Raw genomic sequence first — 24,640 nt, 5'->3', positions numbered from 1 at the left:
TGATGATGATGATGAAACACATAAAGATAATATTAATTATAAATTAAATTAAATGAAAAAAAAAAAAAAAAACAAACAAACAAACAAAAGATAAAAGGAAAAAGTTAGTTTAAATAAAATAAAAAAACAACAACACATAGCCCCGTTAACACCAAACGATTAAAGCGCTCTTAAAACAATATTTTTACTATATCTGACCCCATAGTTCATAGCCGCCATTTAGAGAGCTCTCACTTCGATTTCATCTCAAACCAAATGCGTGTAGACGCATTCTAAATAAAATTTAACGTAAGCATTAATGAAAGCGGATTCAAGTTCACGTCGTGTCGTAGAAATGTTCAACAAAAATTTGCATTGTATAAAAAAGGAAAAAAACCGATATTCGAAAAAATTCCAGTTGCAGTTGTTCTCAGCAGCGTTCCAAATAAGAGAAAATCATATATATACATAAATATATATAGAAGATAATGATAAACCGAAAGATCAGTTCAGTTTTGGTTCAGTTCAGATCAGATCCGTAGTAGAGAAAAATCGCTCGTCCTCGATCTGTGGCAATGTGTGTGCCTATCCGGCTCTCTCCAGCTGCGTTGGGCACGTGTGATAGTTGCAATTTATATAAATTATATATATACACGTATAAAAAAAAGCAAAACAAACAAAAAATCTAATGAAAATTAAAAAAAAAAAAAAAAAAAAAGAATTAAAAAATATAAAAACGAAAGAAATTATTCATAGATATAATTTTTTTGGTTCCATTTATGTTTAGCTTTATTCTTCGTTATTTTTTTTTTTTTACTATTATTTCACCTTCTAGCAACAATCAAAGATTTATTGCTATAACTAAAACTAAATAAGATACAAATCAATTATCGTAAACCCTCTTATGCAACATATAAGATGAAGTCTTAAGCCGATCAAGTTGAAGTATAAAATAAAAAAAAAAAAAAAAACAAATTGAAAGCTTGCTAAAAGTATTTTAAGTTCACAATTTGTTTATCTCGGTTCACAAATCGTATTTGATTTGAAATCTACTTACTATATATAGATGTACATGATGTATATGTATACATCTATATATGTATATATATCAACCAGCGATCAACCAAGCAAAAAAAAAAAAAAAAAGAAACAGCGTGAGAAAAGAAGCGACACCTAAACAGCTGTGTGTATTTTTTCCAATTTATAATTTTTATGTTGTATGTATGTATTTAAAAATTAAACATTTATAATAAAAATCGTATATATATACATATATAAAAATCGAAATAACATTTTATGGAATTTAGTTGAAATTCATTTGTCAAATAGAATTAAATTTGAGTAAAATCTTTTTTTATTTAACACTGGTTCGGTTCATTAAGAGAATTGAGCATCAATTTGAATAGTCTTAATCTTTTTTCTTGTATAAAAAAATATATTTGTTTATTAAGGTGTAAATTGAACTAGTTCCAACAAGAATTTGAGAAGAAATACATATCTAAAACTCAAAGGAAATGCTATAAGGAAGTTGCGTAAATGTTATGCAGGTTAAAAAGAACTAGTTCAATGGACTAAAAAAAGTGGGGCTTTTTTGTTAGGAAAATTAGGATTTAATAGCTATGAAAGACTTACAATTAGATTGCAAAGAAATTCGCCAAAAAAACATTCCCCAAATCTTCTCAAGCTATGAACAGCCAGAAAATAGTTTAGATTTGCTCACTAGCATAAATCAAAAATGTTAATTTAAAAAAAAAAAAAAAAAAATATCTGAAGTAATGCAATAAATTAGCACCTATTAAAGTGAAAAATGAACTAGTTCAAATCGCCAGCTGGAACAGAAGCTATAATATTTACTTATATATATATACGATTAATTCTATATTCTTACAATAATATTGAGAAAGAGCTGAACTGATTCAGAACTAATAATTAATCATATGGGCTAATTTTAAATCAAATAGAACCGAGCTTTACTACATATATGAAATGGAGTATTTCCGTCAGTCGCGTCAGAGCGTGCCTGAAGCTAAACATAAAGAGGCAGTAGCCTGGTTGATCAAACGCTACAAATTGGTAATATTGGGCACTGCAGAGGTGGGTAAATCCTCTCTGGTTTCCTATTTTATCAACGGGAAAACTGTAAAGGCTCCGGAACGAACACTTGTTGCATCGTTTTCCAGTTTATATTTGGATAAAGACCTTAACTTTGATGCCTGGGAAGTGGCGGGCGAGGAACGGTAGTAAATATCAATGTACATTGATTTGATCAGCTGGCACAGCCTGGCTCATATGTATTACAGTGATGCTCAGGTCGCGCCAATTGTCTATAATGTTCAGGATCAGTATAGCTATATTTGCAGCAAAATGTGGATTTAGGAATTACGCGAAAAGGTTTGTGCGAAAAATGCTATAAATAGAAAACCATATGTACCTATATCCTATATGTAACACCTGCTTCAGTTGGCCCGACTCTGGTCATAGCCATAGCTGATAATAAAATAGATTTGTGGGATAATATGTGCGTTGATTCTGCCGAAATGAGCAAATATGCTCGAGATAATGGCTATATATTCATGGAGATATCGGCTAAAACAGGTGAAAATATTCTCGGTAGTGTCGCGATCAAGTGCGGTGCCCTCAGTTGGAGCTGAGTTTAAAGTGAAAAGGATCATTTTTGTAATCAGGTTGTGAAGCGAATGATATGCGATACTTCGGGGTAGAAAAGGTATTTAAAGATATATTTAAAGTATTTCAAAAAGGTTTGTGAAAAACTCTCCCTTTAGTTTCAATGATTTAGTATATATGTATTACAAACTCTGTAGAGGAGCTATATTTACAGCTAATGAAATTCATGCGCACGTCGAAGTAGAATCCGTAATCACGAAAAAAGCTATAGAAATGCCGAGTGGAGAGTCGAATCGCTGGATCTTTTTTAAATGACGTCATTTCAGAAGATGCCTTCTAATGAAAATTGAATAATTTTGTCATCTGACAATGCTGGCAAGTTGGCTGCATCAGCGTACAGTCCGAGTAAAGCAAAAGAAAATAAGCACGCAAAATATTAACTCATTCTATTTTTGTTTTTTATTTGTTCAAATTATAACTCGAAATAATTATGACATACTTATTGTAATTTGGGTTACATTGTTGTTGTTTTTTTTTTTCCTTTCCTTTTGGTTGTATAATAAAGTATATATATATATATATATATGTAAATGTCTTTTTTTGTTTGTTTCATTTTTATTCTTTTTTTTTTTTTTGCTGGTTTGCTTACTACTTGATCTCAGTTTTATTAGAATAATTATTTGTATTGTATAATTTAGCTTCCATAACTTATATGTAGAGTCAAAGTTGCTGAATAGATTCTTGACGAAAACCATAAATAAGAGCGCGAGCTATATAACTAACTTACTACAAGGCAACTAAATGGCTTCAATTTGAGTATGTTGATTTTTTTTGTTTTTGTTTTTTGTTTTTGTCAAACAAAATATTAAATCTAACTAAATTTCAAAAATATTGAATACAAAATTATAATGGCAGAAAATTGTTAATTTTTTCATTTAGAGGGCAGTATAAAGAAGTTTTGATTAGAGAACACAATAAGGTATATAGAGATATAAATATATAACACACATTTGCATAACAAAAACGTTGGCTCAACAAAACAATATTACACATATATAGTATATTTTAGTAAGAAATGTCTTTTAGTTAAGTAGCATGTCTTTACTTTCATTTATCATTTTCTTTTACCATTATTCCACATTAAATATCACTTATGTACGTAAGAGAAGTATCTGGTATTTTTGCTAGATTTAGAACCTAAACTACAATTTTTATTCAAGTATTTTTTTTAGTTTTTTTTTCTTGATTTATTGATAAACCACATTCTTTTCATTTTCTTTCTTTTTACTTGCCTAAACTTTTTGTTCATTTTTTTTCTCTCTTTTTTTTTTTTTAAATCAGTTAATTCTATAAAATTTACAAAATTATGTTTCTTTTCGTTTGCCTCGACTGTATATATTTTAAAATTTTTGTTTGTTTTCAAAGGAGGCTTTCGCAAATATAAACTCCCTTAACACTTAGGCTTAAATCTAAATTGTTTATTTTATTTTTTATTTGAAATTTCGTCCACAAATTTTTAATTGTAATTCACAATAATATACGAATGTTAGGTTATACGATTTTTTCTCTTATCAATATTAATTTCTTTTTTAATTCATTTAAATTTTTTGATTTATCTGTCGATTTATACTACAATCGGCTCATCACCGTGCAAATCACATGAGCCAATATTTTCGCCTTGATATGCTGAGAAATCGCTTATAATGGCTGTTGGCTCTGCACCGAATTGTATATCCTGAAGGCAGCCTTTGAATGGTTCGTAAAAGCGTCCTTGCGTCCGTTTGCTAACCGATTCCTGATTGGGAAATCCACCTGTTAAATAGCCCAAAATTCAAATATCCGTTAAAGATTGCATGTGAGAAAAATCGTGCGCTGCCAACTCTTTGCAAGTGCTATTATCAGCTGTGTGCTAACAGTTCTCTGTTAAGTAACAGTGCTATGCTGCAGATTTAAAAAATAAACAGCTGTATAGCTAACGAAAACTAATAATAAAAAATAATAAAAAGTGTTTATATGTAGCTACACAGTAAATTGAATGTTCCATTTGATTATATGACTTTTATTAAATCACATATATTTGTTATGTCGACCGATTTGCTTGTATCACTGACCACTGTTCTCTGGTCAGTGCTTGTATTTAAATATAACAGCGATTTCTCTGATTTTGTAAGCTCGTGTTAATAGATCTTCTGTGCATAATAGCGATATTTTTTAATCGATATACGATCACTCAATGTTTTGAGCCGTTGCTCATCTCTATTAACTGAGGCTTAGTAATTGTTGAAAGCCCTCTAGACGCGGTTGTGTATTGTGTGTTTTTGTGAATGTATCACATAATTTTGTTTGTTGCTGGGTGAAGTGATCTAAAGTTTGGTGTGAACGCTAGGCATGTAAACTCTGTAAGTGTACAGAGCTTGCAACGTGGATATCAGAATCAAACAGAAAACGCAACAAGTATTAAATTAGCTTTGGACAGGCACAGTGCAGACGTTCTCTGCCTTCGTGCCGTGTTGAAAGTTCGCAGCTGTCCCGCTCGCTCTTGTGCACCGTTGATTCGTGACGCGTCTTTCTACTAGTGTATTGCACATTTGCGCCGGCGCTACAGTTCCATGCGAGTTAACACTTCTGGCTGAGAGGCGCACGTCGCGAATGCATTTGATGATTTCAAAGACGGACAATAAACAATCAGCAGTATTTATGAATTACAAAACATAGGTAAGTCTGCGCAACTATTTCATTTTAATTGCTGAGAAACATGCAATCGGTGAAATACGTTAGTTCCGTGACGTCACAAGCTCAAGAGAGCCTTTTCCAATTAGCATGCAAAGTGTGACCAGCACTTACCCAAGTAGAAAATATCCTCATAGCTAATCGTTGGATCCTTGGCGCCTCGTCGCTGCAACGATGTCGTTGTTGATGTTGATGTCAGCCTACGATTGAGCTCGGGCAATCGCTCTGTGAATATAACGGACCCATCCAGCTGCAGCTCGAGCCGTGTGCGATCCAGAAGCACGCTCGTAGCATGCCAGGCGCCATCGGCAATGAAACCGCTTGCTGCCGCCTGCACGGTATCATTGATGCTGCCCAGCAAATTGCTCGCCAGCTTCAGGTGGCCGTTCTTCAAGCCGAGACCCAAGAATTTCAGCTGATTGTGTTCGCTCCAGAGCAATAGGCCATCCGGTTCGATGGTCGAGAAGTTCAGCGATATTTGTACGGCTTCGCGCGGTGGACGTGCATAGAGCGAAGGGCCGCGGCGTTTGTCTTTCATTGGTATGCGAGGGGGTGGCAAGATCAGGTAACTGTTGCCGCGGAAGCTCGGTGTTGTTGGTTTGCTTAGTGCTGCGAAGAAGAGACAGAGAAGGGGAGAGACAAATAGAGAAAGAGAGCGGCAAGTTAGTTAAAATGCATAAAACATATTGCATGCACACATGCTACAGGTGTACGTGTGTGAGTGTGTGTGTGTGTGTGTGTGCTACAAATGCATAATGAAATTACAGCATCGGCAACAGCGTCACAGAAATGCAATTTACTTCATCATTAACAATAGACTAATGTTGATCAATATAACAGTAGAGTAGAGTATATTGAATTTGTGGGTGATTTTGTAACGTTTAGAACGTGCCTATTGGACAATAGTACAAATGTTATCAATTAATTTATTTATTTTTGTCCTTAGATTAACAAATTCAATTAAAAAAAAAAAATAATAATAATAATAATTATAAAAAAGTAATAAAAATACAAATTGAAAAAAGTAGTAATAAAATATTAAATTATATAATTTATCATATTGCAATACCTTTAATAATACTACAATTGGAATTTGATAGTGTAAGCATTGCTCAAATCTGAATTCATAAGAGAATATAACCTCAATCGACAATATATTGCAAGACTATATGTAAGTAGATCTCTTGATAAAGTTGCGCACTATATTCAGACTTTTATATTCCTGTATAGGGTATTTCTTTGCGACTACTCATAGAGATCTCAGTTCTGTCTTCTTATTATGTCTGGCTCATTATGCCATTTGGCCGTTGTCTTACCGTCTGTCTGCAAGTCCCTGATCTCGTTTGGCGCTTCTTTTGGCTGCGCTCTATCTTATCTGTTCGACAAGATCTACGTGTTCTTCTCCCTCTGCTTCGTCTATAGCTATTGCCGTGGCTTCCACTTTTTGGATTCTGATTATGAATTTGCGTTTTGTTGTCTTTCCCATTTTGCTGCCACTCAACTTGATTGCACTTGTTGTTTCGTGTTTTCACCAGCTTGTTTATGGCTTATTGTTATTAGTGGCATGTTAATTCACTTTGCTAATAAGTGAAAGGCTGCCAGCCAGCCAGACAGCCAGCCCGCCAGCTAGCTAGCCAGCTAGCATACTGATTGTATACCAAACATTCAATTGAATAACTCAGTCTGCCCACAAAACAAATAGTGATAAAACTCTGTTTTATGCTCAACATTTTGAGGCTTCCTGCGTAAATAGTTTGTTTGGGGTTTTATTTCTTAATTTTTATCTCATTTCACTGGCTGGGGTTTTTTTCTATTGAAAACGGAAAAAGTTTCAGTAATAGATATTAGGATCAGATAGTTAGTAAGGTAATTTTTGTCTCTGGGAATAATATTATGAATGTTGCGTATATGAAACATTATTTAGGTTAATATTTACTAAATTAATATCTTTTATTTATTTATATATTATAATTTATATAATTTAGGTTAATATTTATTATTTATATATTATAATTTATATAATTATAATTCATTTATACTTTTTTTAAATGTATTTTTTTTTTTATATTTTTATTATTATTTATGAATCTTAAAGACTTTTTATCTGCTATAAATTCATATAAAAACTAAAACCACACAATGCCGCCAATAAATGATTTAAATTTATGCAAATGCAGCAAAAATTTTGTTTCAAAATTATTATTATTATTATTATTATTTTTTTTAATACATATAAACTATAAACTTTGTTAGCTAATATGTTTCAAGTTCCTTATCAGTCTATCTACATCTACACATATACAAATGGATTTTCGTTTTTTTTTCTATGGATCCCTCATTGCTTTATTTTATATATATATATATATATATATATATATATATATATATATTTATATATATATATATATATATTTTTTTTTTTTTTTTTTTTTTACATATAATCTATTGTTTCTCACATTTTTATTATTACTATTTTTTTTACAAATATTTTCCCAACCCACCAGGGTTCTGTTCTATTTGTTTACTACAATATATATTAATATTCGTGGAATTTTCTATGAAGTTTGTTTTTTTTTCCATTATTAAAGCATGTTCCCAGGCATGCAAATTACGCTTTTCTATTATATTGTTGTATATAAATATATTTTTTTTTTGCATGTACATATATATTTCTATATTGTAGATCACTAATTTTAGCTTATTTTTGTCTCTTTTTTTATTTTATTTATTTTACTTTTTTGCGATATCAACTTCCTGACCCCGCTGCGCATCGAACCGTAAGATTCGTGGTGCTGTTAATGGTGTTTTTTTTTTTCATGTCTCTCCCTTGCTGTAGATCTCTAATTATAATAATAATATTGTTGTGTTAGATTGTATTTCGTTGTTGCTATTGTTTTTTTTCTCATTTTTTTGGTTTTTGGGTTTTGTCATTTGCTTTTAGCATTCGAAATTGAAAACTTGTTTCGGCATTTGAACCGAGAACATCAGATAAAAGCAATTTCTATATACAAAAAAAAAAAAAAAAAAAAAAAAAAAAAAAGTAAATGAAATAAAATCAGTTTTCTGACATTTTAAGATCTTTACTCGTTGTAGCTTCTGTATATTGCTGTAAGCTCAACTTTTACTTTGCTGACACATTGAACTTCAACTTGGCTCTGGAGATTTATGAAACTCGTTTTGAAGATTTTCAAGTGAAATGATTTATGCCTTTCATTGCTGCCCAGCTACTACCGCTGCTGCTGCTGTTGTTGTTGTTGTTGTTACTGTTGCTTCTACTCTTTTTATTGTTGCTACGGACATTAAGCACTAACTAAACATCTGGCGCTTGACTAATTCGATGACGAATTGCCTGGCCCCCCAACCTGTTCTATCCCAGTTGCAGTCAGGAAATGACAGCTCGACACACGAGTTGGCAATTATGAACAGTGAAGAGAAAAAACCCAGAGTTTTGCGCAGCGCATCCGAAAACTTTCAATTAGAGCCCCACTGAGGTCATTGACCTGGCTTAGACATGTGCCACTCACCAGTTTCCCCGTTGCCCCCCATTTAGCTACTTACCAATCTCGCAGTAGAAGCCGCCCCAGCCATTGGGACAGGAGCAGCGGCCACTGCGCAAGCAGCGTCCATTGTTTTTACAGGGTATTAGCTTGCAAGTTTCCGAGTATTCACAACGATCGCCCTTGGCATAATCCGGACAGATGCAATGCGGCTGCAGCTTCTCGTCCAGCCAGCAGTGGCCGCCCGATTCGCAGGAATCGCCGCCACAAGCGGTGCCATCGCAGTCCCGAATGTTACGCGATTCTATAAATAAGTAAATGCATTACATTAAAATATTATGTCATTAAATTATATATATAAAGATGCTCTGCACACATTGCCAATAAGAAAAGTTGGTATCATGTTTCATTTATTTAAATTTACATGTAACTGCCAGTAGGAGGCGTGGCTGATAAAATTTTCAATCAATCAGTACATCAATTCAAGACCAGGGAAAAGCTCAAACCTGTGTGGCTGTCCGTCTGCCTTAGCGTGGCAAATCGAACAATCTGTATGTAATATTTAGATTCATTACTTAAGGTTTCATCTATTCAATTAACTCTTCAGTGGCGTGGAAAATCGAAAATAAACTGTATCTCCCACAGTTTGCATCTATAGTCGCATAATTACAGTAATCAATTTACTTAATACCTAATATTAAACTTCATATTTCATTTATAAATATTAAGCTTTTGATTTCAACAATAAAATAAAAATACTTTTGGTGGCGTAGCTAATGAACATAAAACACATCTCCAAGTTTTGGAGCTAGAGCTAAAATTAAGTTAATTTGCTGTAGACTTTTCTAGAGAAAAAGTCAAACTTCTTTTTGGTTGATTGGAAATGATTCATATATATTGCTCAAATGGGTTAGATCAGATAGCCGTTTATGAAAAAAATATATCATTTATATTTATTAAAATTAAAGCTCTTTTATATCTCGATTTATTTTGAAAAATTGCCGAAATTCCAATTGGAATTCAAATTCCATTTTTCTTTACTCTCAGTTTGCATAACTTTCCACAGACTCATTCGACTTGCATGTGCCCATTATTTATGGTTATTAATTTAATTGATATATATACAATATATACGCAAAGTATATTTATACTTTTCATTAATGGGAAATCTTTTATGCTGCGTGCTGAGACTGAGACTGGGAATGGGGCTGGGCTGGGGGGGCCATCAATTATTTGCTGTCATATTTTGTGCATTTGTGACTTACCCACAATATTCGTTTCGTTGAGAACAATGCGAGTGCCGCTGACGACGAGGCCGCGGACACAGCCACGGAATGGTATGGGAAAGCCGGAGATGGCATTGTACGGCAACTTGGAGAGATCCTTGAGGCCGCCAATGTAGAGCAGGGCATCCGGCTCGACCAGCACCTCGGCGGACGGAGCCAGGGCCGAGGAGGCGCTGCCCTCCACCCACAAGGTTAGCCAGCGACCGCGCTGGGCCATTTTGATCTTGTGCCACTCGCCGATGGCCAGCATCCGCACACTCCGGACAACGGTCACATGATTGCTGGGTCCCGAAATGCGGAATTCGACCACGCCACCTTGCAGCGACAGCGAAACGAATCCAATCTTCTTATCCTGATTGTTGTTCAGCGTGCCAAAGTAGAGGAGCAGACCACGCTCGGAGAGTGGACGTAATTGGAATTCGATGAAAAAGAACTGCACACGATGGTGCTCCTCGAACGTCTTGGAGCCCATCAGCGGCACCGGGGAGAAGCTGCGCTGCTTCTCCACCTCGTTGAGCAGCTTCATCACAAAGTGTGTGCTGGGCGTCGAGATGGGCTTGGGCGGCAGCAGCTTTTTGGTAAAGTTGCGATAGCTGACCATTTGGGAGCGCTTGGCGCCCAGCTTATCCCCGCCATCATAGAGATAGGGCCAACGCACGGCCAGATACGAACGGCGACCGGTCAGTGAGACGTCGCTAAGTGAACGTATTTCTACAACGAGAATAATCAGATATTATGTACACAATAAAACCATTATTGAATATACATATACACACACACATACATATGTACATATATCAATATTAAATCGTAAAAGTTATGCAACTACCGCTCACCTTCCTCACAATTCTTGCCCGTGCGTCCCACTGGACAGTCGCATTCGTAGCCATTCACCAGCGGCACACAAGTGGCCTCCTCGTAGCATTTGTTATTGAACGAGTCGCAGGGATTTGTGGCCTGGGCACAGAGCGGTCCATACCATCCCTCCTGGCAGATGCAACTGTGGCGGAAATATGAGAAAGGAAAAAATCATTAGATTTTATTTGAGACTGGTTAACTTTTAGTGGACTTTACTAACAGCCGTTGCTCGACAGCTGCCATAAATTTTAGACATCAATTGGCAAACCAATTCTGGCCCATAGGCAACTACAATACAGTCGGACTATAACCTTTAGCTAATTTATTTTATAAAACAATAACTTTGATAGGATTAAACAAGTAAGAAGGCTCCAGTCGAGACTGCTCGACTAGGAGATACCCTGAACCCTCCAAACTGATATTCTAATCATTCTGGACTTCTTTTATGCACACATACATACACATGCACGTATAAGCACGCGCTTTGCAAACTGCGCAGCTAGCAGCGGCTGCGCTTGGGCTGCACTGCAGTGTGGGCAATATAACGAGAATTTATTTGTTGAATAATTTCTTTTGCAGACATACGATCTTAATGAAACTTTTAGAGCGTAATCATATGGCTTAAATGTGTGTACATTTCAAAGCACAAGTCTCTAGTACTTGAAATGCGTTTTTTACAAATTGGGGGCGAAGGGGGCGTGGTATCCAAAATCTGTAAATTACAAAATCTTTGTATCCATTAACTTTATATACAACGCAAATTTGAAGTCTCCAGGTCTAAAAGTGTTCAAAATAAGCTGAAAAAACATTGTCGATTTTTCGATTATTCTCGATAAAAAAGTTATCGGGTGAGTTATCGAAAAAATAAAGCAAACTTGTACTGCCTATGGTATACACGAGTATGCTTGCCAAATTTCAGCTCTCTAGCTCTTATATCTTCTGAGATCCTTTTGCTCATACGGACGGACGGACGGACGGACGGACGGACAGACGGACAGGGCTATATCGACTCAGCTCGTCGTCCTGATCAAGAATATATATACTTTATGGGGTCTGCGATGATTCCTTCTGCCTGTTACATACTTTTCACAAAACCATTATACCCTGATTTCCCATTTTCAATGGGTTCAGGGTATAAAAAGGAGTTGATACGCCTTAAAGTCTTTTCGTGTTATATTATATTACCAACAAATTCTATAAAAAATGGTTTAACAGTTATGTAGAAACTTCGAAATCCTTTGATAAATATTCAATTTGGCTTGGATACATCCAAATGAATGTATGTGGGGAGCTAAATAATAAATATATGGTGTTATATGTATGGTATGTGTGTCTGTAATTCGCAGAGAGAGCTTCGTTGAATAGTAAAAATAGCGGGTTTCATTCCTATAGTTATTTGATTGAAAATAAGGATAAATCAATAAGTTTCCAAGATTCATTGAAAAAGGCTTAGTTTGATTTAGCAATACTTTTTTTTTAGTCTTATCACTTGAGTGGTTTGAATTCAGAAAGTGAAATACAAGTGAATTTAAATCACTACAAAAGGAAATCCTAAAAACTCATGCTAGAATCTTAACAATCAATCAAAATTTGAATATTCAACACTATGGAATATTGAATGCTCTACATTTGATATAAGTCTCGTTTCAGTTTTCTTTATAGTGAAGGCTTACCTTGGCATAGAAAAACATTTTTATCAAGACATGAAATCTTTTATGTCTTATATAATTTATTTGCCTATTCAAAAATATATCTTAATGTCTTCAAGGAAATAAGCTCACCCTACTAAAAAAAAAAAAGAAGCGAAACATATCTATTTATCCACTTTAAGATTGACTTACGTAAAGGTGGCGCCATGTTGTAGGCAGGCTCCGTCGTGCTGGCAGGCGTGCCTGTGGCACTCACGCGTGCCGCATTGTCCGACACCGCGTCCTCGGACACCGCGTGTCTCCTGCAGCGGCACCGTCACCTGGCCGGCCTTCAGCTGGACATCGTAGATGCAGCCCTGGAAGCCCGAGTGCAGCGGCAAATCGTGTGGCAGCGTATTGAAGTTGGCAATCTCATGGCCGCCCAGATAGAGTATGGGCAGGACGTCCATGCGGCTGACGCTGCCGGGCGAGCGGCCGGTGATATTGAACTTGCCATCCACCGAAAGCCAGGCCTGACGTCCGATGCGACCCACTTTGATCTCGTAGGGCACACGCGGTGCATCCAGCCGAAAGTCGATGGGCTTCTGTGTGAAGATGCGTCGCGGTCCAGCGCCCAGATTCCAGGTTAGCATTATGTAGCCCTGTATGAAGCTGACGGCCAGATGATCGCTCTTCTCGTCATGATAGCCAGACTGGCCCAGAAAGGCGAGCAGCGAGATCTGCGACATGGTCTGTGGCAAGATCTTAAAGCTCAGCTCCAGTGAATACTCCAGGGGCACGGGCACCGTGTAGGCCACAAATGAGGAGAGGCCGTTGACGCTACCCGAGAAGGAGGGCAGTGCCACCTCGAGATCTGTCAAGTAAAAAAGAAAAGAAAAAAAGAAAAAAAGAAAATGGAGTAAAGTAAATGAATTCAAAGGGGAATACGTTAAATGACACTCACTGTGCTCGCAGTAATGGCCGTGCTTGCCCAGCGGACAGAGGCAGAGGTAGCCGCTGCCCGGAAATTGGACACAGGTGCCACCATATTGACAGGGATTGTCCTCGCACACGGATATCTCACAGGTCGGGCCCATGTAGCCGGTGGGGCATTTGCATTTCCATTTCTCAGCCTTGTCACCGTTCTCGTCCAGCTCGTTCGATTCAATCTTGATGCAGGCGGCGCCATTGCGGCACGGGCTCGACAGGCAGGCCAGTGAGCCGCATTCCGTAATGCCAAAGCCATCCAGAGCGTCGCTGGGCCGAGGTGGGGGGAGAAATGGGTTAAAAGGCTGGTTAGCGTCATCTCCAATTTCATTACGCCGCTGCTAATTCGCATGTCAATTGTTCGAGTTCCGGCCTACAACTGTCACGCCCCCGTTTCCCACCCTCCTTCCTACTTCCGCTCCCTCGTACCCCTTTCAGTGGCGCCCACTGTTGCAAGCGTGGCGCCCCGCCAACAATTTATCTTCTTGTCCGTCCTGACCGGCTGTTGGTGAGCGCGTTTTAATGCGCTGACAAATGGCTTTCGCATTTCTCGACTCGTTCTCCTTCTTATACGACTATCTATACACAATCCCTCGTTTGCAAAGTGCTCAAATTGGTTTAATTCGTAATGTCCCCTTAACGTTGACATTTTGTCTTCCATCTATTTGCTGGATTAAACTGTCAAAGGGTTAACGCAGCTAATGCTTATCGATATTAATAATAATACAGAGAGTAAACATTCAATGCTAATGAATATATATATATACATAACGTTTGGGCATATAGATATTATGGGCTATCGATTGATTCCGTTAAAATTATCTTTGTTTCTGTTAGATCTTTGAATTATATTTATTTTATTATTATTATTATTATTATTATTATTATTATTATTATTATTATTATTATTATTATTATTATTATTATTATTATAATAAAATGTTATTTTCCTCTTGGTTCGAGTATATGGTGGGATATATTAGTATTGGTTAGCATGTATATATCTAGCATTATTAGTGTTTTAACATGGATTATCATGTTATTTAACTTTGTATTTCATTATACTGTCATAAACAGCCTTTTCGACTCATAAATAGATTTCATAAAAATAGATTTCATATCGGGATTCTATTATTGATTATTTGTCTTAATTTACTTAAATACTGCCGTAGCACTAACCATGTGTTTTATGAAGTGAACAACATTTCTGGGCTTATCAAATGCCTTTTATCGAAATCTGTTTATCGATTACTTTTTATCGACCCCTGTTCATCAATCCTGTATATAAAATATAGTTTACCAATTGTCTATCAAATCCGATCTACTATCACAGCTTTATTATCGAATTATGTATATCGATTTCTGTGTATCGACTAACATTTATCAAATTATGTTTTTAGATTACTGTTACTCGACTGTTGTGTTACGGATGCGCCTTTTCGAATACTGTCTATTAGCTGGTACTTATCGACTATCGTTTATCGACCGTTGTTTATAGAATGCATTACTCTTTCAAATATCGACTTTGCTTATCGATAAAAAGTAGTACCAATTAGTTGACTATCGCGTGATATTGTTTCAGATTGTTCTAATTTCTTTTATGACGAAGATTCAGTTTTAATTGCCTGACTTTGCTTTCTTTGAATGGGATTTGATGATTTTTCTGCTTGGTAAGGTAGCGCCATAAACTTCAATGGCAGAAAGGATCGTTAGCTAATTTCTTTTGATGTGCCCACGTTTAGCAACTGTTTTGTGCCCAGACGCTGCCTCGCACCGACTCGGCTTGGTGCCCATTTCATCCTGCGAATGATTTTACTGCATATTCCCGCAGAGCTTGTTTACTGGGCTACCTGCAACTTGGTGGCATGTGGCACGCTTGGGCCGGCGGCTGAGATGCGCGTATGTGGCATAAACATTCATAACTTTCCTTGACTTGCCTCACTCATTATTTGCGCCCCCAAATGACCAAGTGGCTGCCCAACGGCTATGTGTGCAGTCCTGTCTATTAAGGATGACTTACCCAAAGATTTCGCGAGCCTGTCCATTGATGCGCAGTGTATGTAGGCAGCCGGTGAAGCCGGTGCCGCTTTGAGCTGGCGGCAGTTCGATAATGAGGCCAATTGGCGCCTGGGGCGCGCCGCCCAAATGCAGCCAAGTGTTCAATATGACCTCGGGCGTGTGCAGTCGCGGCGGCAACAGTTTCAGCCATGTCGGCTGATCCCCGGACATGGCCAACGTGTCGTTGACGAGCAGCGAGGCATTGCAGTGCGTGTAATTGCGGCTGAAGTCCAATCTGAAAGCAGACAGAAGCGTTTTCGGTTGAGCAGGAGCAGCGATAAAAGTTTCACCGCCCACAGCGAGCCCAGCTGCACGTCCCATGTCCTTTGGTCCTGGGCTACTCTTCCCCGCCCTCCTCTCTGGCTCTTCGGCCCGCTTTTAGCTGTTCTGACTGTGTAGTGCACATATAAAATATTTAATATGCCGCACACTGCGGGCAACTTTTTCGTTGCGTAGGGTATTCAGCAACAACAACAACAACAACAAATATATTTATATGTATAAAATAAAATGAGAAAAGAAAAAGTTATTTTCAGCATGCCGAAGCGTGCAAATATTTATGACGCCCGCACAAAGATGCCTCATAAAACCCCCCATTCCCCATCCCCCAGCCCCAATGGACAACATTTTTTCTCTCAACTGACCTTTTATGGCACCCGCTACCCCTCCTTTAAACATAACCCCATGACCATGGCACCGTGGCGAGCAAACTTTTTTAAATGAGCCAAAAGAAAAATCCATAAGCTTAATATAATTTAAATGCATTATTTTAATTTTAAACTCTATATATGCCCAACAATTAGTAAATTATATGAATTATTCAAACATTCTTCTTCACTATTATGCAATTTTCATAGAGTTTGCGCCACTGTGCAACCCGTTGCTGCCAATAGGCTGTATTGTCAATCGACTGTCAAATTTCTGGCGCGCCTGTTGGGCATTCAGGAATAAAGGCTCCGGCTCGGCATTTCTTTTTTTTTTTCTTTGTTGACCGTACCCCATCGAGAGATTCCTTTGCCCCTTTGTTGTTGTTGTGGAATTTTGTTTTTATTGTTTTGTAACGGTAAATGTCACCTGGCGTTATTTGAATGTTTTCTGTTCAACGCTCTTTGGCCAGAAAATTCTGATTTTGTTTTGTTTGTCAGGTTTTTTTTTGGTTTTGTTTTTGTTTCATTTTATACTCGATCTGGGATTCATATCTCAGTGCGTTCATTACGTTTGAATGTTGACATTAAATGCGAGATGGGAGACATCAATGGGACACCAAAATTTTATTGATACAATTTTTTTATTTATATTTTGGCTCAATTTGTACTTATAGAGAGAGTGAGAATAAATGTGAGGGGGCAGAGCTAAAAAGATATATTAACGTATGAAAACATTGCATACATTCCATGCAGTTTTTACTATAAATGGAATTTGCTGGAAATATAATGGAAAATATTTAACGATTCTTTTGAATGAAAGGTATATCACTACAAATTTAGTGCTTGGTATTATTTATGAAATTGTTCAATAAAAAACTACTACATTTTTTATAGAAAACTTTTTAATATATATATTTTATTTATTGAAATAATTAACTGAAAAAAACTAAAAAATAAAAATATTATAGATATTTATTTATTATATTTTTTAATATACGTGAAATAGTCATAGAATTAAAAAAAAAGAAAATTAAAATAAATAAATAAAACTAAATGAATAACAAAATTAAAAATAAATAAATAAATATGTATATGTATATATATAAATATAATTATTTTAATAAAAATATACAACTAAAAATCAAAATAATATTAAAATATAAAATTTAATAAAATAAATTAAAATTAAAATTAAATGCTTGAGCTACTCTTTTTTTAATTAAGATATTTAATCATACAATATCCTTAAAAAAATTCAATCAATAAGCTAATCAGCTTATTTGAAAATATTTCGTTAGCATTTAAGCACCCAGAAATATGGCGCTCAGAATCAATAAACATAAAGACTCTTCAAAAGACATTATCAAACATTTAAAGCCGTTAGCAGCCGTTGGCTGTTAAGCGTATAATTTGCTAATACTGTTTTAAAAACACAAATTTCCCAGCAATTCGATTCAAGCACATGAAATTGGCTTTTAGCCACAGTCAGTGGCAGAAAATAATGAATCAACTCGACTCAAGGACAACAATTTTAGAGATTTTTCACTATATATAATATATATCGAGCAATTAGCTGCGATTGATTAAGCAGCAAAAAGTTTGTTTGATTTTCGTTTTAATTTGTTCCTACTCGAATTTAAGTTGGCGGCAAAGTTGCGGCCTTTAATGCTTAATGCACTTAATTTTGTTATGGCGAAAAACTCGGAAGTGCGGAACGGCTCAAGCTTTAGCCGAGATTAAGCGAAAGCTTCATAATTGTGCGGTAATTGTTATTGCTTTCTAATTACATGGACTTCTTGAGAAATCCTTAAGTAAAATGTCAATTGCGTGGAGCATTAGGCTCATTAGGCGCGACTCGGCTCAATGAAAATTTTGCGAAAGGCAACAATGAGGGAAAAGTTCAAGCAGCACTTTCGCCGCAGGACAATCATAATTGTGTCTCTGTGTGGGTGTGTGTGTGTGTGTGTGAGTGTGTCACGAACTAGTTCATTGGAAGGTCTATGTTCATTGCCATTGTCGCGTCGACTGGGAGACGCTAAATCGCTTCTGGGCAAATGAGCTGGGAGCAGCAGCAGGAGTCGGAGCTAGAACAGCAGTCGGAGGCGTTGTAGTCGAGCCATGAACATGAAGTGTCCTGGTGGCATGGCCATTAAGCACGCAAGTCAAATAAAAATAGGCAACAAACATAAATTTGTTGCTCGTAAATCCTGTGGCGGACCCAGTTTTCTACCACATGAGTATGCCCCGAGCTGGGACCAAGTGCTAAAAAGTAAATTTGTGGTCGATTCGATAGTCATAAAAACAAGAAAGAGATATCAAATGCCCATTACTATAGCCGTCTCGCTCTAAGCAGTAAATTACTTATATAGGCCAGTCCAGTCTGCTGAGTGTGTGCTGATTTTTTATAGACTTCAGCAGAAGGAGTATATTAGTTTGCATTTATGCTTGATTTATGAAGTGGAAGAGTCGTATGAATTCTATTTGAATCGGATTTAGGTCGAGCTCTTCCATAAAAATTCCGTTTAATCTCCACTGTAAATGCTGAGCGTGTATTGAGCAGTCAGCAACTCCTGACTACATTCATCTTATTTGCTTTCTCTTTCACTTTCTCAGGTCTGACGGCAAAGCCAGCCGAGCGACCTATTTGCCTGATATATTTATTCCTTAATGTGCTGTTTATGCCACTCGTCGTTGCGGCGTTGTGGGAATTCGTTGTTGCTTGTTGATTTTGTAAAATGATTACTTGGTCATTTTCCATATGGCTGACCCTATCGAACCCCGTCGAGGGGCCCCACTGGCCCCTACTCCCCTCGTCCTAAGTAATTGCACTCGACTGAATTGTAAATTTGCGAATTGCCAGTTAAATGTAAATGATCACATGTTCGGTTTCTGCGGCCAGCATAAGTAGCAGCACAACGATAAATTAGTTAAAAGCGCTTACAATCAAGCAATTGCTGCAATATTATGCGGTTTGGGCTGAATAGCGGTTATCATTGCGAAATTATTTAAGTAATTTTTTGCACTCTGTATTTTGAACTATTATTGAAATGAAATGTGTTGAAGGGCTTTCAAATTTGTAACTAGCAGCAAGGTTGTTATTCTGTACCTTCCCTGGAAATATGTTTCAATATGTAGCATATTATATCCCGATAATTCGTAATGACAAGGAGACCAATTATATTCGATTTATACAGAAATTGAAGTTATCGAGAATTATTGAGAACGAATTTCTTTGAAGGGGATTGCATTTTTTTTTTTTTTTTTTTTTTTTTTCGATTTATCGGGGTACAAATAATTGAGACTCGACTGTATTTAATTAAGGTTCCGACTGTGGACAGTGATCTCTATAGTAGAATAGATATAATTTAACCACATATGAATATCATATCTGACTAATCTATAGGGAAAGCCAATTGGTTGAGATTTTTAACTATGAGCTGTTATAGAAACTGATTAGCCATACTTTATAATTATACGCACGGTTGTCCCGCTCAATATGTAGATAGATAAATGCATATGCTAACTAATATACTGTCTTTCACAATTTGGCAAGCATTTCTGCCTTTTGCTAATTTTATCTCTTGAAGAGATTTCTGTGCAATATATTAGCACACATGAAATGCTCTTTTTGTGGATCTCATTGCGCTAAGTGGACTTGTGCTTAACATATTTGTGCAGCTTATTTCTGATTTAGCCACAGCATAATTTATCTGAAGAGGTTTTTGAGGGGCCATTGCTGGCCGGGCTGGGCCAGCTGCTGTCTAAGTTCTTTGGCATTGCCTTTGTTATCGCAATTGTCCTTTGCGCCATTACATTTCGCATTTGAAAGTGGTGCGCAGAGTTTCGGGAAATGTTAGTTAAACGATTAATTACGCAAGAGCTACGCTTTACTTTCTCTTTGGCGCAAAGTTACGCTGCTCCCCAGTCTCTGTCTCTGGGGTTCGCTGCAGCCATTCAACTTCCGCTTCCGTTTGGCGAGCGAGCGCAGAAAATGCGGCAAATTAAATTTGAGCCAAAAACCAACTACGCCAACTAATTACGCATGAATGCGAAGCCAAGGATCGTTGGAATGGAGCAGGAGCTGTGGCTGGGATATTGCCGAAAAAATACAAAAAAAAAAGGGGGAAAAAAATACGAAGCGGCACTAGCGCAATTTATTCTACACTTGAAGCATTATAATTTGTGGTGGCCAAACGGCATGGAAATCGACATAAGGCAACTTTAATGGCCTGCGCTCCATGGCGGCATCCTGCTGCCGTTTCCTGCAGCATTGACAGTGACCCACATGCTGAACCCCGGCAGCAGTTGCCCCTGGGCACTCGACACTCGACACTCGTGTCAGGCGCAATTTAAAAAGTTAATTAACGTGCCAACCTCCCTTCTATCAATGTTGCCAGCCCGACAGCCTGCCTGACCCGTGATCCATGGGTTGGGCTGGGGCCCAGTTCTCTGTGAACCACATAATTGCATTCCGTGGCCGGGCATTTCACTTACTCAGCTCGAATGGTAATTTCGTGGCCCGTGTTCACGGGCGTTTCCAGCTCGCTCAGCAGCATCGTTTGCAGTCCGCACGAGAACTGGAACTGCATGAGGCCCTTTTGCAGGAATAGGGCCATATAGTGGCCGCCCTTGGTGCCCTGAGCGGCGGCCAGCATGATCAGTCCATTGGTGGCCCGCGTGCGCACCTTCAGCTGTATGTGCATGGGCAGCACGGCATCCAGAGCCTCGTGCTGCGGTATGTCCTTATAGATGCGATGCGACACATACGAGTCGCCGGAGAAGGCGGCATTCCGTATGACAATGTGCTGCTCGCAAAGCGGCCCCTGGCGGTCAAAGCGGCAAACGCACTGAAAGAGACGGACAAAAAGAGAGAGTGAGAAGAAATGATAAATTAGATTAAAATGTTTTTAGCAATTGTTTATAGTTGGAATTTATGAAAGGCAATTATAAATATTTTTTTTTTTCTTAAAAAGCTTCAAATATAAAATTTATATTTTATGTTAGCTGAAAATTATTATTATTATTATTATTTTTTTTTTGATGATATCGAAATTTAAATTATGGTTAAGACTGGGATATAACTTAATAATATATTTGTCGCATATATAAATATATAAGAGGAGTTTAGAATTAATATTCATTTTTTTGTATTATTTAATATATTTTATATATAAAAATAATTAAATGATAATTTCCATTAATTAATTACACCGAAAAATTGTCGATTTCTATCCCTATAATAATATCCATTAAAAGACAATAATACCGTTATAATTAGATCACTTCCATTTCAGTGCTCAAAACTTAAAACTATTAATTTCAGTTCAGAGCCTTAAGTATAAGCCAAGTTGAGAACTTTTCAAAAGTGTTATAAAACTGTGTCTAAGAGGCACACGAGAACATGAGGGAATACTTGGAAGCACATACACCAAAAGCGAAGCGAGAGAGAACAAAATGGAAACATTTTTCATATTTTGCGAAACATATGACCAAGTTCCATTAGGTGCTTGGCCTGGTGGCAACCGTCGCTCATGTTTCATTGAAGGTCCTTATGGCTGTTGCCAGTTAATAGTTTGCCCTCTCAGCCGGCTCGCAGTCTTCAGTTGCTTTGCACTTCATTTGTTCAATTTGAAGGGGTTGGCTCTGCTGCCCCTCCCATTCCACGTCTCTGCATTACACTCTCTCTTTTTCTCTTTCTCTCTCTCTCTCTCAGTCTGGGTTGTTAAAGTAGAAGTTACATGGAAAGTTTTGGGTGCTATTGCTGGCTCTTTGTTGCAGTTCAGTTGCATTTTAAGTGTCCCTTTGGTGGGGCATAAATTATTAAAACCAGGACAATGACGCAGCAGGACAATACTTCGGCTGCAGCCAGCCGGGCTGCAAGAGAGCGAACGAGCGAGGGAGCCAAAAAGTTAATTCATATTGCTTTTCAATTTATTGGCATTTTATGTTGACGTTGGCCCGGCTACTGCTTATTGAAACTGGAGTCGTGTAGGACTCGTGCTGGCTCTAGACTCTGTTTGCCGCACTTTCAAGAAATAAATTCAAATTACTGCAATTTGCTGTGACCTCGCTGTTCGAAATATCTTCATCTTTTTTTTTTTTTTTTTATAAAAAATATTTTCTATATGTGTTTATGTCCATTTCTAATTTTCAACGCAAATTCTAATGAATCTAATTAGTAAAACTTTTCATTGTCTATAAAAATAATGTGCGTTCAATGTGGAGGACAAACAAAACCTGCAGACAAAACCATGTGGATGCCTTTATGATAGGCAGTCAAAGGATACGATGTATGTTTGTTCTTACGAAGATGGAAACAATTGAAAATATATTACATCGGGTAAAAACTATTCTAGGGTTTAATCAGTTAATAATTTGCCATAAATTTACTACGCTAACCAGAGCTATTGCCACAAATTTAAGTAACTCAAAATATGTATTAAAAATCTGATGGATTACTTACACCGCGCACGCATTTTCCATGCTCAAAAGAAAATGCACAGCCTGCGGCTGAATTGTTCTTGCAAACTTGCGTGTGTTTTTGTACATAATATATACCACAAAAATATATGTATGTATGTATGTATGTATGTGTAACATATATGCATGAAAGGAAGCTGGAGAATTAGTAAGAGTGCAGCGCAGCGCTGGCTCAGTAGATACCATGTTAGTCGGGCATGCCCGCCTTAGCATATTTTCATTTTGTATTTGTCGAGCTCCGGCGAGGTATTACACAATAATCAACGCCGCGTGTTGCAGCTGGAGGGGGCGAGGCCTTGTTTTCCAGGGTCAGGTCGTATAGCTATAGCGAAGCCCCCAGTGGCCCGCGGGAGCAACAAATTGTGTAGCTACATGCTACAAGTATTTTTGTTGTGTCTATTTTCATTTTTTTTTTTTTTTTTGGTTTTGCTTTTGAGCACGCCATTTTTGCATGCATTCCGTTATGTGGAAACTTTTGATACATCAGCTTTTCCCGGTTTTTAGTAGTTGCATGAAAATGAAAACTCAACACTTGCTGTTCATGTTCGCAATGCCAACAATTATTTGAGATGTGTGTTCCAGTTGTTATATTTTTTATGTTGATTCTTTTTGCATGTATTAGGTAAAGGAAGATTTATTTTTGTATTTTGTTTATATATTTATTTAGCTAGCGCTTTTGATGATTCTTAGTTTGGGCTGTAAGCCCATCATGATTAAAGCCAATGGCTTGAAAATCTATATTTTATGCTTAAACTTTGCAATTAAGTGAACTTTTTAGTTTGCTTAAGTCTGCTTTATGATGGTTCATAAATATAATATAACAAAAAAAAAAAAAAAAAAAAAAAAAAATGTTTAATAGTTTTCTTTGTTCTGCTATGCTTTCCACTCAGATTCGTCTTGAGGTAAAATTGAGCTTTTAGTAGAACTTTACTTATATTTTATTGGAACTTTTATAATAGCGCTCGATGTGGATAAATTAATTATATTTATGGGAAGAACTAAAAAAAGGATAATATATTTTTATATAAAGATTAAATGCTCAGAAAAGTATCCTGATTTATTTTTTTTTCTTTATTAATTACTATTTATTAGTTATTATTTATTATTTATTTATTATTATTTATTATTTATTATTTATTATTTATTATTTATTATTTATTATTTATTATTTATTATTTATTATTTATTATTTATTATTTATTATTTATTATTTATTATTTATTATTTATTATTTATTATTTATTATTTATTATTTATTATTTAATATATATATTTTATACATCATATTTAATATTTATAAATTATTTATTTGTTTAATCTTATATATAAATTTGGCACCTGTCTAATAAGTGTATGTATATGTATTCATATGAAACTTAATGATAAAAGGGTTTGTATTTGCTGCATTGAAGTGCTCTACATATGTATATATGCATGCATGTATGTACAATACTAATTGTTAGAGGACCCTCAAGTGGCAACTAGGAAATGATGAAGGGCTGTGTAGGAAGAGCACACTTTTTGGAGCAGATGCTCAGCGCTAAGGCGGCACTCAGAGCGCATTAAGCCAAATGCGAGCTGAGACCTTGCCGAGCCATTTGGAGACCTGCGGAGCGGAGCATCTAACCAATGCAGGCGGGGCACATTAGGCAGACGCACGCAGACATGTGGTGAGCCTTTAAAGGGGCTCAACAAAGTTTTCATTAGTGGCGTCAGCTTTTGGCGTTGGCGTTGGCGTTGACGTTGGCGTTGGCAGAGCGCGCAATGCAAATGTGACGCGTGGCAAATGAAAAGAGAATACGACACACACACACACACACACACACATAGAGAGAGATAGTGAGGTAGAACAACGGGGGACTGTG

General features: G+C 36.8%; 2 protein-coding genes and 1 pseudogene across 6 annotated transcripts in view; 2 read left to right on the top strand and 1 right to left on the bottom strand.

Annotated features, from left to right (window-relative positions):
* Positions 1–8: 8 nt before the first annotated feature.
* eys (eyes shut) overlaps positions 9–24,640 on the bottom strand; it is a 72,488-nt gene continuing 47,856 nt past the window's right edge. For 3 of the 4 annotated variants that reach the window (XM_089465152.1, XM_089465151.1, XM_089465153.1), the window contains exons 6-14: positions 20,790–21,142; positions 15,611–15,883; positions 13,568–13,860; positions 12,817–13,477; positions 10,954–11,117; positions 10,097–10,828; positions 8,893–9,135; positions 5,449–5,943; positions 9–4,416 (exon numbers count right to left, since the gene is read on the bottom strand). In XM_089465152.1, coding sequence (XP_089321278.1) covers positions 4,229–4,416; positions 5,449–5,943; positions 8,893–9,135; positions 10,097–10,828; positions 10,954–11,117; positions 12,817–13,477; positions 13,568–13,860; positions 15,611–15,883; positions 20,790–21,142 — 3,402 coding nt within the window. In that variant the 3' untranslated portion in view covers positions 9–4,228. Of the gene's footprint in view, positions 4,417–5,448; positions 5,944–7,699; positions 8,175–8,892; positions 9,136–10,096; positions 10,829–10,953; positions 11,118–12,816; positions 13,478–13,567; positions 13,861–15,610; positions 15,884–20,789; positions 21,143–24,640 lie in introns of those variants that run through there. The other variant, XM_089465154.1, reaches the window with a different exon arrangement.
* Positions 1,409–3,284, top strand: LOC149269698 (ras-related protein Rab5-like; annotated as a pseudogene).
* The window catches only part of LOC108609474 (MKRN2 opposite strand protein), a 71,656-nt gene continuing 51,861 nt past the window's right edge, over positions 4,846–24,640 (top strand). Inside the window, exon 1 of one of the 2 annotated variants that reach the window (XM_089465159.1) lies at positions 4,846–5,319. The gene's annotated coding sequence lies outside the window, so the exon portion shown is untranslated. The remainder of the gene's footprint in view (positions 5,320–24,640) is intronic. The other variant, XM_089465158.1, reaches the window with a different exon arrangement.

This window comes from Drosophila arizonae, chromosome 3, assembly GCF_054131065.1.
Source record: "Drosophila arizonae isolate 15081-1271.41 chromosome 3, UAZ_ARI_1.0, whole genome shotgun sequence".
Taxonomy (NCBI): Eukaryota; Metazoa; Arthropoda; class Insecta; order Diptera; family Drosophilidae; genus Drosophila; species Drosophila arizonae.
This window is presented reverse-complemented; position numbering and strand designations above follow the sequence as displayed.